The sequence below is a fragment of the Anthonomus grandis genome, unplaced genomic scaffold, assembly GCF_022605725.1.
Source record: "Anthonomus grandis grandis unplaced genomic scaffold, icAntGran1.3 ctg00000879.1, whole genome shotgun sequence".
Taxonomy (NCBI): domain Eukaryota; kingdom Metazoa; phylum Arthropoda; class Insecta; order Coleoptera; family Curculionidae; genus Anthonomus; species Anthonomus grandis.
The window spans coordinates 1-13,392 of record NW_026088615.1 but is presented as its reverse complement, the minus strand read 5'-3'; the positions used below and the strand labels follow the sequence as shown (position 1 = coordinate 13,392).

Genomic DNA, 13,392 nt, shown 5'->3' with positions numbered 1-13,392 from the left:
AACTTTTTTCGCCAATTAGGAATAGATGTCTATATAACCTTACAAAGTTTCAAGTAAATTGTTCTTGATTTGAATTTTTAATGAATTTTTAAAGTTGGATTAAATTAATTTCTGGACTGTTTTTAATAAAAAATTTATAACTTAAAAAATATTGGACCAATTTACTTGAAACTTTTTTCGCCAATTAGGAATAGATGTCTCTATAGCTTTAAGAAATTTCAAGTAAATTGCTCTTGATTTGGATTTCTTATGAATTTTTAAAGTTGGATTAAATTAATTTCTGGACTGTTTTTAATAAAAAATTTATAACTTAAAAAATATTGGACCAATTTACTTGAAACTTTTTTCGCCAATTAGGAATAGATGTCTCTATAGCTTTAAGAAATTTCAAGTAAATTGCTCTTGATTTGGATTTCTTATGAATTTTTAAATTTGGATTAAATTAATGTCTGCACTGTTTTTAATAAAAAATTCATAACTTGAAAAATATTGGACCAATTTACTTGAAACTTTTTTCGCCAATTAGGAATAGATGTCTATATAACCTTACAAAGTTTCAAGTAAATTGTTCTTGATTTGAATTTTTAATGAATTTTTAAAGTTGGATTAAATTAATTTCTGGACTGTTTTTAATAAAAAATTTATAACTTAAAAAATATTGGACCAATTTACTTGAAACTTTTTTCGCCAATTAGGAATAGATGTCTCTATAGCTTTAAGAAATTTCAAGTAAATTGCTCTTGATTTGGATTTCTTATGAATTTTTAAAGTTGGATTAAATTAATTTCTGGACTGTTTTTAATAAAAAATTTATAACTTAAAAAATATTGGACCAATTTACTTGAAACTTTTCTCGCCAATTAGGAATAGATGTCTATATAACCTTACAAAGTTTCAAGTAAATTGTTCTTGATTTGAATTTTTAATGAATTTTTAAAGTTGGATTAAATTAATTTCTGGACTGTTTTTAATAAAAAATTTATAACTTAAAAAATATTGGACCAATTTACTTGAAACTTTTCTCGCCAATTAGGAATAGATGTCTATATAACCTTACAAAGTTTCAAGTAAATTGTTCTTGATTTGAATTTTTAATGAATTTTTAAAGTTGGATTAAATTAATTTCTGGACTGTTTTTAATAAAAAATTTATAACTTAAAAAATATTGGACCAATTTACTTGAAACTTTTTTCGCCAATTAGGAATAGATGTCTCTATAGCTTTAAGAAATTTCAAGTAAATTGCTCTTGATTTGGATTTCTTATGAATTTTTAAATTTGGATTAAATTAATGTCTGCACTGTTTTTAATAAAAAATTCATAACTTGAAAAATATTGGACCAATTTACTTGAAACTTTTTTCTCCAATTAGGAATAGATGTCTCTATAGCTTTAAGAAGTTTCAAGTAAATTGCTCTTGATTTGGATTTCTTATGAATTTTTAAAGTTGGATTAAATTAATTTCTGGACTGTTTTTAATAAAAAATTTATAACTTAAAAAATATTGGACCAATTTACTTAAAACCGTTTTCCACCGATTAGGAATAGATGTCTCTATAGCTTTAAGAAATTTCAAGTAAATTGCTCTTGATTTGGATTTCTTATGAATTTTTAAATTTGGATTAAATTAATGTCTGCACTGTTTTTAATAAAAAAATCATAACTTGAAAAATATTGGACCAATTTACTTGAAACCGTTTTCCACCGATTAGGAATAGATGTCCCTATAACCTTAAGAAGTTTCAAGTAAATTGTTCTTGATTTGAATTTTTAATGAATTTTTAAAGTTGGATTAAATTAATTTCTGGACTGTTTTTAATAAAAAATTTATAACTTAAAAAATATTGGACCAATTTACTTGAAACCTTTTTTCCACGAATTAGAAATAGATATCTATATAATCTTACAAAGTTTCAAGTAAATTGTTCTTGATTTGAATTTTTAATGAATTTTTAAAGTTGGATTAAATTAATTTCTGGACTGTTTTTAATAAAAAATTTATAACTTAAAAAATATTGGACCAATTTACTTAAAACCGTTTTCCACCGATTAAGAATAGATGTCCCTATAACCTTAGGAAGTTTCAAGTAAATTGTTCTTGATTTGAATTTTTAATGAATTTTTAAAGTTGGATTAAATTAATTACTGGACTGTTTTTAATAAAAAATTTATAACTTAAAAAATATTGGACCAATTTACTTGAAACCGTTTTCCACCGATTAGGAATAGATGTCCCTATAACCTTAAGAAGTTTCAAGTAAATTGTTCTTGATTTGGATTTCTTATGAATTTTTAAAGTTGGATTAAATTAATTTCTGGACTGTTTTTAATAAAAAATTTATAACTTAAAAAATATTGGACCAATTTACTTAAAACCGTTTTCCACCAATTAGGAATAGATGTCCCTATAACCTTAAGAAGTTTCAAGTAAATTGTTCTTGATTTGAATTTTTAATGAATTTTTAAAGTTGGATTAAATTAATTACTGGACTGTTTTTAATAAAAAATTCATAACTTAAAAAATATTGGACCAATTTACTTGAAACTTTTTTCGCCAATTAGGAATAGATGTCTCTATAGCTTTAAGAAATTTCAAGTAAATTACTCTTGATTTGGATTTCTTATGAATTTTTAAATTTGGATTAAATTAATGTCTGCACTGTTTTTAATAAAAAATTCATAACTTGAAAAATATTGGACCAATTTACTTGAAACTTTTTTCGCCAATTAGGAATAGATGTCTCTATAGCTTTAAGAAGTTTCAAGTAAATTGCTCTTGATTTGGATTTCTTATGAATTTTTAAAGTTGGATTAAATTAATTTCTGGACTGTTTTTAATAAAAAATTTATAACTTAAAAAATATTGGACCAATTTACTTGAAACTTTTTTCTCCAATTAGGAATAGATGTCTCTATAGCTTTAAGAAGTTTCAAGTAAATTGCTCTTGATTTGGATTTCTTATGAATTTTTAAAGTTGGATTAAATTAATTTCTGGACTGTTTTTAATAAAAAATTTATAACTTAAAAAATATTGGACCAATTTACTTGAAACTTTTCTCGCCAATTAGGAATAGATGTCTATATAACCTTACAAAGTTTCAAGTAAATTGTTCTTGATTTGAATTTTTAATGAATTTTTAAAGTTGGATTAAATTAATTTCTGGACTGTTTTTAATAAAAAATTCATAACTGAAAAAATATTGGACCAATTTACTTGAAACCGTTTTCCACCGATTAGGAATAGATGTCCCTATAACCTTAAGAAGTTTCAAGTAAATTGTTCTTGATTTGAATTTTTAATGAATTTTTAAAGTTGGATTAAATTAATTTCTGGACTGTTTTTAATAAAAAATTTATAACTTAAAAAATATTGGACCAATTTACTTGAAACTTTTCTCGCCAATTAGGAATAGATGTCTATATAACCTTACAAAGTTTCAAGTAAATTGTTCTTGATTTGAATTTTTAATGAATTTTTAAAGTTGGATTAAATTAATTTCTGGACTGTTTTTAATAAAAAATTCATAACTGAAAAAATATTGGACCAATTTACTTGAAACCGTTTTCCACCGATTAGGAATAGATGTCCCTATAACCTTAAGAAGTTTCAAGTAAATTGTTCTTGATTTGAATTTTTAATGAATTTTTAAAGTTGGATTAAATTAATTTCTGGACTGTTTTTAATAAAAAATTTATAACTTAAAAAATATTGGACCAATTTACTTGAAACTTTTTTCGCCAATTAGGAATAGATGTCTCTATAGCTTTAAGAAGTTTCAAGTAAATTGCTCTTGATTTGGATTTCTTATGAATTTTTAAAGTTGGATTAAATTAATTTCTGGACTGTTTTTAATAAAAAATCATCTGGATGATTTTCGTCACTTCCGGGGGATAAGTCTGGAACAAGCTTAAGGCGGTCAAAACGCGAACTCTCGAAATGACGTGACCAAAAACTAGTTACTGAGCCAAAATAACGTGCAATACGTGAATATACTCACATACTCCTTGATGACTGCCGGCGAGTACAACTGGTTCGGACAATGTACGAATTTCCAGAAAAAAGCCTCGTGGGTGTCTATGATTAAGCCGGCGTACATGCAGGTCGACTTGCACTTGTAAAGGTCGTTGTAGACGTACCGCCATATGGTCGAAAGTACCACGGCGTACTACGATTTTGTTAATGTTTTGTAATTATTGTACAATAACTTTTACCTGTAAATTTAAAACTTCCAATAAGGAGAGCAGCCTGGCGATGCATTTAGTCTCCATGTCGTCCTCTATACAGCGTAGGGCCACTTCCGTAGACGCGATCAGGGCCCTAAATTTCCTCTGTATCCTTTTATAACCCAGATTCAGTAGATCTTCCGCTACAATTTTGAATCTCCTGTTGACCAGCCTCACCTTCGAACCTACCATAACAATAATTGTACTAGAATGTTTGTCCATCCCAAAATGTATTCAGTATGTACCCTGCTTAAATCAGCATAAAATTGTACTAAAGAGGTCTCAAGGACAGAACAAGTAACATTTCTTAAATGTATAACTTACTTAATTCGTGGTAAGTCAAATGCTTGAATATACTCTGCAGAACCTCCGTGGGCACGAACATGATCGGGTTCTTCCTCTTGCTGACCTCCGGAACCCTGTAGGAGGAGGAGGAAGAGGAGGCGTCCTCTCTATCCTGCGGGAACTGCTCCGACAGTCGTCGCCTTTTGGCTCTGGTGTAGTACCCCCGGGGACTCTCCTGCTGCTGCTGCTGCTGCTGCTCGTGATCACTCTCGTCGGTTATTTCCTCCAGGAGATCCATCATGGTGGGTGGAAAGGGACGAGGTTAAAATCGATGGGAAATTGTAAATACTTATGAAAAAATTTGGTAAATTTTAAGCTGGTTTTTGTTTATGGTTTTTATTATTATTTTTTTTGATTAAAGGCCTGAAACTGACAGTTGAGTTTTGACAGCGGAGAGTATAGAGTACCTACCTATGGGATCGTTTTATATAGGTGAAACAATAGGGTTTTTTTTTTTAAATTAAATGTTCGCCATTTACTTTATCATACAGTAGCTATTAAAAGTGCGTTCCCGGACATTGTGAAGAATATCGGGTGTTATTTGTTGGCATTCATCAATGCAAGGTTCTTCTTCTGGATACTTTGGTGCGCACGAAATCGAACCCTCTATGAAGAGTAATTTCTCTTTTTTCGAAGTGCGTTGGTTTTTCCTGTATTGCTAGACTGACCCGACTTCCCTGAAACTTGACCCTTGTTCTGCCACTGAACTGAGTAGGTGGTTGCACTGGGCCAGGCTGCTGGGAATTTATTTGACGTTTTAAATTAGATTTATTATTATCTGCTGAATTGAGTAGGTAGATCAATAATTTTATGTATTAAGTTTTAATCTAATTAAGGTACAGGATGTACCATTAAAATAGTCTCGCAGTTTTAAGTGTTGTAAAAATACGCTCTTTTTAAATTATATTTGTATAGTCTGCAACTCTGTTTTTCATCCAAGTTGTTTGGAAAGAATGACAGAAGTGGTTAAAATAGGAGTTTAAGAGAAATTTTATGTTCAGAGCAATGTCGAAATAGTCACAATGAAAGAAAGAGTGAAAATAGGATATATGACGAAAAAATTAAACGTTTGCTAAAGGAGCTGGAAGGAAAGGACAGGTATTTAGAGAGACTGCGTAGAAGTATTTGAGGACGAGGTTTCACAGGCAGAAGCTAATTTGTCTTACTTTAAATGAACAAAATAATGGGTTAAGGAACGAAATTCAGAATCTAAAAACTAAGGAGAAAGAAGTACAGCTACAAGTGGATTCATACACTAGGGTAAATGAGGAACTTTCAGAGAAAGATAAAGTGATCTTAATCAAAATTTGATTAATACCATTACAATGCTTGAAAAGGAAACTGAATATCACAAAAACAAGATTAAGAGTATGCAGACAGAGATTGAAAGCTTAAATTGTATTAATACGCACATGCTAACATCAATTAAAACTCTTGAAGCGGAGAAGGATATCATGTCTCTAAATAGAAACGCTAGCAGTAACTTAAAAGATTTGACGACTACAAATCTTCAATCAAAATCTACAAACTGCTTAGCAAAAGCGCATTTCAATCCACGAGCAATATGAAATGTACTAATTTATGGTGATTCTAGTGCTAGAGGTTTCTCTTCTCTTCTGAGCTCGTCATACAACACCTGTGGTTGTGTTTAGTAATGTTACGGCCCAGACCTTATGTAATTAGGCGTTTCCTCTAATTGTTAACTATACCGTAGAATGGGGCTATTCTGGAAATCAGGGGTAATTTGAGTAGCTGTTTTTTTTTCAGTGTCTGGGCGTTTGTCTGCTTCTAGATCCCTAAAATGCGGCGTTCCCCAGGGTTCAGTGTTGGGACCACTGTTATTTTTACTGTATGTGGATGACTTGAGTTCATTGAAACTGCAGGGCCAGGTGGTTCAGTTTGCTGATGATACCACCATACTATGGAGCCATAAAAATTCTGACTATATCAAGACTTTGATCCTTGAAGACCTTCAGATTTTATCAGGGTGGTGTGCTTCCAACAGGCTCGTGTTTAATGTAAGAAAGACGTCTATTATGGGGTTTAAGTGCGATGTTCAGGGTCTGATGTTTGACGAAAATTCCCTCTTGCAGAATAAAGAGTGCTGCAAGTTCCTAGGAATTACCATTGATGGTCGCCTTCGGTTTGAAGATCATATTTTACATTTAGCTGGGAAATTATCTTCTGGATGTTTTGCAGTAAGAATGACAAAACAAGAGCTGGGAGGGGTGGTTGCATGTTCAGTGTACTTTTCACTTATTGAATCTCATATTCGGTATGGCTTGCCTTTTTGGGGTTTAACCAATAAGGGGCTACTTAACATTATCTTTGTTATTCAAAAAAAAGCAGTTAGATACCTGTGTTCTGCTAAGTTAAGAGATTCTTGCAAACCCCTCTTCATTTCTGAAAAAATCCTAACTCTTTATCTTAGAAACAGCTGCTCTTATTCACAAAATTCCCAAACTACCCTCTGACACTGGCCATTTGACTCGTCGTGTAAATGATGTTCCCCTACCTATTCCTACGTCTTCCCTTACCAAAAACTCATTAATTTACATAAGTAAAAAAATTTACAATCATGTTCCTCTGTGTGTTAGACATATATCGGATGTTAAGAAATTTAAAAGAGAATTAAAGTCGCTTTTATTGGCTAAGGCATATTATAACCTGGATGACTTTTTTAATGATAGGTTTTAACCTTGGACATGTTGGAAAGTTTTCTTTTTTTCCTTTTTTCTTCTCTAGTTTTGTCAACAAGTTTACCTTTATTTAGTAATTGATTGTTTTATTTAGTTATCTTTAATTTAAGTATGTTCAAAAAGTTTTGTCTTTTTGTGTTTAATTTTGTTCATTGTTTTGTCAATTTTTGAAATTGTATTTGTGTTTTTTTTTTAGCTTGTAGGATGCTTGTACACAAGATTATTCTTACGTAATATAGCACATTTTCTTTCTTTCTTTCTTTCTTATTTTGGCGCGTAAAAATATTAGGAAAAACACGTGTTTTTTGGTGAAAGAACTGTAAGTGGTTAACTTTACTCTGTAAATCTAAACCGATTAATTGTATGATATTGGCACTTAATCCAAATAAAAGTATGGGGTTTTAGGAAGGTGTATTGGTAACATAAACATTTTAGGACTCTTTTGTTTTTTTTTTATTCAGTATTTTCTGGAGTGGGGTAATTTGAGAAGTGACTGGGGGCTATTTGAAAATTGTTAGAAATTGCTTTCAAATAAAATTGGCTTTTTTAGAATGGTATGAGATAATGGTGCGCACTTATAAAAAAACATTTAGCCATGTCAGAAATGGCAAAAATTACGTGCCATATAGGCATTACTCAGAGAAAGCCTTAGCCAGAGCAATAGAAGAAGTAAAAAAAGGGCGGTTAACTTTGGCTAAGGCCTCCGAGCATTTCAAAGTGCCCATCGCCACCATAAGCAGACGTGCTAGGGGGACCGGGAAGACCTTCAATATTTTCCAAGGAAGAAGAGGAACAGTTTGTGAAATACCTAAATATTGTGGCAGCTTGGGGATTTCCCTTTGACATATTGGATCTAAGACTTTTTGCGAAGAATTACCTGGATAAAAAAGGTGTACAGGAGGTTCGTTTGAAGGATAACTTTCCTGGTAGAGATTGGGCATTAGCTTTTCATAAACGACACGAAAAGCTCATATCAAACCGTCTATCATCCAATATTTCAACTAAAAGAGCTTCACTTTCACCAGAAGTTATCGATAATTTTTTTGTTAATGCCCGAGATACTTTATTAGCGGTAAATCCTAGTTTAATGATAAATTATGATAAAACAAACCTTACCGACAACCGAGGCACTAAGAAATATATTTATAAAAGAGAATCAAGGTACCCAGAAAGAGTGATAAATTCGACAAAAACAGCCATAAGCTTAATGTATGCTGATACTGCTGATGGCCAGATATTACCAGTTTATGTAGTGTATAAAGGTGAGCATCTTTGGGACTCATGGACTGAGGGAGGCCCTAAAGGTGCCAGATATAATAGGTCTATTTAAACGCTTGTTTTCGAAATTGGTTTTTTACTGTGGTAGTTTCATTTTTTAAAAATAAACCTGGAAAAAAGGTGAGTAGGTATAACAGAGAGGTTTAAGTCATTTTACCCATATTTAATTTTCATTTTAGGCTCTCATTGGGGATCTTCTCACTTTTCCGAAGACGTCCTTAAAACGTGCGAGAAAATGGATATTGCATTTATTTGTTTGCCAAGCAATGCGACCCATGTCATGCAGCCATTAGACGTCGCATTTTATTCTCCACTTAAGAAATATTGGCGCGAAATTCTGACAACGTGGAAGAAAGGCCAAGGGCGGAAAATGACTACACTCTCAAAAGATGTATTCCCTAGATTGCTTGCACAGCTCCATAACAAGATTGAAGAGAATGGCAAAGGAAGGCAAAATTTAATCTCCGGATTTGCCAAAACTGGATTGCACCCTCTAAATCCTGCGCAACCAAAGGAAAGATTACCTGCATCGTCCACCACAGGTACAGATTCTACTATTTTAGATTCAAGCATTTCAAGCTCAGTTTTGGATGTCCTAAAAGAAATGCGTATGGGTAGTTGTGAACAGCGTAAAGCACCGCGTCGCAAGAAGCTTACTGTAGAAGCAGGAAAAAGTGTTTCTACATCTGATTTGTACCCGTCTACTAGTAGAAATGTTTCTGAAATAAGTTCATGCGAATCATCAGATGATGAAGAAGACCAGCTACAAAATATTGACGATGAAAAAATAAGTGACGATGATGACCATCCTCTTATAAACTTTAGTAATCTTAAGGTCAATGATTGGGCAGTTGTTCGATACACGGCAACAATTTCAAGCCAATGTTATATAGGACAAATAAAATCCGTTACACTGCTAAACGGAAAGATTTTTATCTCCTCCTAAGTTAGATGAAGACGAGGTAACAACCGAAATGATTATCATGATACTTAGCCCTCCTAAGATTGAAGGTTCAGGGACCAGGCAATTTTTTACCTTTTCGAATAATCTTTCAGAACTAAACATAAAATAAACAAATAGTTACCACTGTTTGTAACCTTCAAGAAACCTTTGTTACCTTCAAACCAGAGTTATTTTTAAGTTGTTTTTTTTTTGTTTGATCATTTTTTAAAGTTATCTACTTTATGTTTTTTTGTTTACATATTTTAATTAAAACTTATAAAAAGAAAAATAATCGTCAAAGTGTAATAAAAAATAACCGTTCCGAACCACTACATGGGAAAAATGAAAGCTCTTCAATCCTTAAGGTGGCTTCAACCATGAGTTTTCTCTTTGTCTCTGGTCTGGCCCCTAATGTGCTGAGTGAGACTCTGGTGCAGTACTTGGAAAGTAAGGGATTATCAGGGTCATCATGCCTAAAAATGAAGACCTTTTCGACTTGCTGTACCAAGTCATGACAAGGAACTTTATATGGTGCCAGATCTATGGCCTAGAGGTATTCTGGTGATACCAGCAATTTTCAGAATGTTCAGCGCCAATTCCTGGCACAAATATAGAACCTGAAGCTATAGAGCCAGTAAGGAATATTTCTAATTCTGACACACTCCTCAGGGTGTTCCATATAAATATAAGGTCTCTGCGTAATAAATATCTGCAATTAGAAGCTTTTATCAATGACAAAAATATTGACATCTTATGTATTACTGAGCATTGGATGTCATCAATAGAATTAGAAGCCATACAAATAGAAGGTTTTACATTAGTGGCATTTTCAACTAGGCAGCGTCACATAGGTGGAGGTACAGCTATATTTGTAAAAAATGCACATTCATCTTTTGTGATTCCTAATTTTAACCTAGCACCTAACATTGATTTGTGTTTTGAATACTCTGTGATTTTTATAGAATGTTTTAATTTATATGTATTGACTATTTATAGATCTCCCTCGGGAAATTTTGACACTTTTTTGCGGGCTTTGGAAGGGAAACTTAATGAATTGGGTATGGCGAGGAGCATGCTGGTGGCGGGTGACTTTAATGTGCACTTTGGGACTGTGAACAACAGGGTTGCTCCTTTGTGTGATGCTCTGGGTGGTTATGGCTTGCATCATCTATTTCAGGCAGCAACTAGACAGGGTGTTTGCTTGGATAATGTCTTTGTAAGTCCCCATATCAATGTACTTTCATCACTTGTTGTACAACCCAATATCTCAGACCATGATGGTCAGCAGGTTGACTTTTCAGTACCTACATCCCGCAGTTTAATACATACAAAAAAAATATGCCGGCCTGTAACACAACATGGGCTTTTTAATTTCCATAACATTATTTCAGATACACCTTGGCATTTTGTATCAGAGCCTAACATATTGGTTGAAGAAAAGTTTATCACATTTCTAAACATTTTACAGGATACATGCTTGAAGTGTTTTCCCATAAAGCAGTTTACTGTGAGATCAGATCAATCCAATAATATTTCCTGGTTTAGTGACGAGCTTAGAGGGATGCGTGAGAGGCTTAGGTTTCTTGAGTTGGTGAGTAAACAATACACAGATGTATATCATAAAAATGTGTTTCTTCAGTACAGAAATAAATACAACAAAGCAATAAAAGTAGCAAAAATTAAAGCAAATGACCGACTCATTCAATCTTCAAGTAATCCTGGTCGCACTATGTGGCAAGTCATAAATAAATCTTGTGGCAATAAAACTGGAAGGGTTGGAGATTGTAGTCTTACAGCGAATGATCTTAACAACTTCTTTTTGGGTGTAGGTCAGGGTATCATCTCAGGAATGCCAATTTCAAATATTGATCCAATATCATTGATTCCCAAACATGATATTGTTTTTTCTTTCAATGAAGTATCCTATAACAAAGTCCGTGATATTATCTCCAGCCTCAAAAATAAAAATAGTAAGGATATTTTTGGCCTAAATGTTAAAATATTAAAATCAATTACAAATGAAATTATTGTTCCACTTACAAATTTAATCAATTTGTGCCTTAAAGAATCATGCTTTCCATCTGTTTTAAAGGAGGCACTTGTAATTCCTTTGTTTAAGAAGGGTGATTGCAATAAACCAGATAATTACAGGCCTATATCTCTTTTACCAATTGTGTCCAAGATTTTAGAGAGGTTTCTAGCTGAACAGATTGTGGACTACAGTTCTGGGCGTCTTGGATTTGGTTTCAGATATTCTTGAAGGTTTTCAAAATTTTCAATATGACACAGTTCTTTGCTGCGACCTGAGTAAAGCTTTTGATTGCGTCGACCATGGGATCCTTCTTGGAAAGCTCAAAGCCTATAATTTTAATCCATCAAGCATTCAACTTATGAAATCTTACCTTGAGGGCAGGTGTCAGTCTGTGAGTTTTGCTGGGGTGGCGTCGGCAATAGGCGATATTACAATGGGTGTGCCTCAGGGGTCAATTCTGGGACCCATTCTTTTTTTAATATATATCAATGATCTTCCACTAATTAGTGAATATGCAAAATTTACCCTCTTTGCCGATGACACCACAGTATCCTTTCGGGCTGACACTCTGGGTGCTTCCCTGGAGGGATCCCTGGTGGCGCGGGAAGGAGTTGAAAGCTGGTTCTGCAGCAATCGGCTTCTCATGAGCTCAGATAAGACACTTAAAATAATTTTCTCTATGAGGGAACTTGGGCAGGTGGAGTCTGCTGACACAGCTAAATTCCTAGGAGTCACACTAGACCAACGTTTACATTGGGGTCATCACATCAACCAACTGACTTTAAAGCTAAACAAAGCTGCCTATCTAATAAGAGGGCTCAGTAATAGGGTCTCAGCAACAGTTCTGTGCGGTGTTTTCCATTCACACTTGTCATATAGTATTCTAGCCTGGGGACATGCATCTGATACCAAACGTGTGTTCGGTATACAGAGAAGGGTGATAAGGGTACTAGCTGGCCTTGCATATAGGGAGGACTGCAAGGCAGCCTTTAAACAACTTGGCATTCTCACCCTGCCCTCAGTGTACATTTTGGAAAACCTTCTGTATGTTAAACGTAATACTCAGTCTTTTACTACTCACCAAGATATACATGGCTATAATACTCGCCATAGAACTGACTTTGTACCTCCTTACTGCCGTCTGGAAAGGTGTCGGGATGGACCGGGCTTTTGGGGAATAAAATTATTTAATGCTCTTCCCTCTGAAATAAAATACTTACCTCGAAACAGTTTTAAAACAAAAATCAAAAAAGTTTTATTAGTGAATGCTTTTTATTCATTAGAGGAGTTTTTAAACCACATATTTTAAGGTGATTTTACTGTGTTTTTATAACATCATTTATTGTTTTAGTTACAGTCGAATTTTAATTTAATGTTCTTAGTGTTAGTACTGTTAAGTAGTCTGTTTTGACTTTACCTATGTATTTTTTAGACTTGTGTAAAATTTATATTACTGGCATCAATAAAAATTATGATTATGATTATAATTGTAATTTGCAATGTTGCAAGAAATATTTTTTGTTTTCTATATTTTTTTATATGTTAACATGTTTTTTATTTTTTTAAAAATGTTTTTTTGTTTTCCAAATATCCCCTTCAATGGATAAATGATAATTTATGCAATTTTAAGGCATATTCTCAAAAAGCCCCACCCTATGGGACAATTTGAGAAGGCCCTAAAAAAATTTTTTTACGGCTCCCAGAAGAGGAAGCCGTTAGTCAAATATAAGAAATAGATACCTCTATCATAGGTCTTTCCAACGCCATTACAAAATTAATCAAGCTTACTTTTGTCTTATAGATATCACTCAAAAACCTCAAATAGCCCCATTCTACGGTAATAATAATTATGAGCGAGTCCTCTTCTAATA

The 13,392-nt window shown here is 32.9% G+C and overlaps 1 protein-coding gene across 1 annotated transcript; it reads right to left on the bottom strand.

Moving 5' to 3' along the window:
* Positions 1 to 3,849: 3,849 nt before the first annotated feature.
* Positions 3,850 to 4,962, bottom strand: LOC126749890 (uncharacterized). The gene is made up of 4 exons (XM_050459494.1): positions 4,549 to 4,962; positions 4,213 to 4,409; positions 3,999 to 4,166; positions 3,850 to 3,897 (listed from the first exon to the last, which is right to left on the bottom strand). The coding sequence occupies exons 1-4, from the start codon at positions 4,808 to 4,810 to the stop codon at positions 3,850 to 3,852; spliced, it is 675 nt and encodes a 224-aa protein (XP_050315451.1). The 5' UTR covers positions 4,811 to 4,962.
* Between the last annotated feature and the right edge of the window lie 8,430 nt (positions 4,963 to 13,392).

Coding starts and splice junctions, on each gene's coding strand:
- LOC126749890 (XM_050459494.1), bottom strand. CDS start 4,810: ATGATGGATCTCCTGGAGGAAATAACCGACGAGAGTGATCACGAGCAG. Junction 4,167..4,212: donor TGGAAGTTTTAAATTTACAG/GTAAAAGTTATT, acceptor ACAAAATCGTAG/TACGCCGTGGTACTTTCGAC. Junction 3,898..3,998: donor CGGCAGTCATCAAGGAGTAT/GTGAGTATATTC, acceptor AGCTTGTTCCAG/ACTTATCCCCCGGAAGTGAC.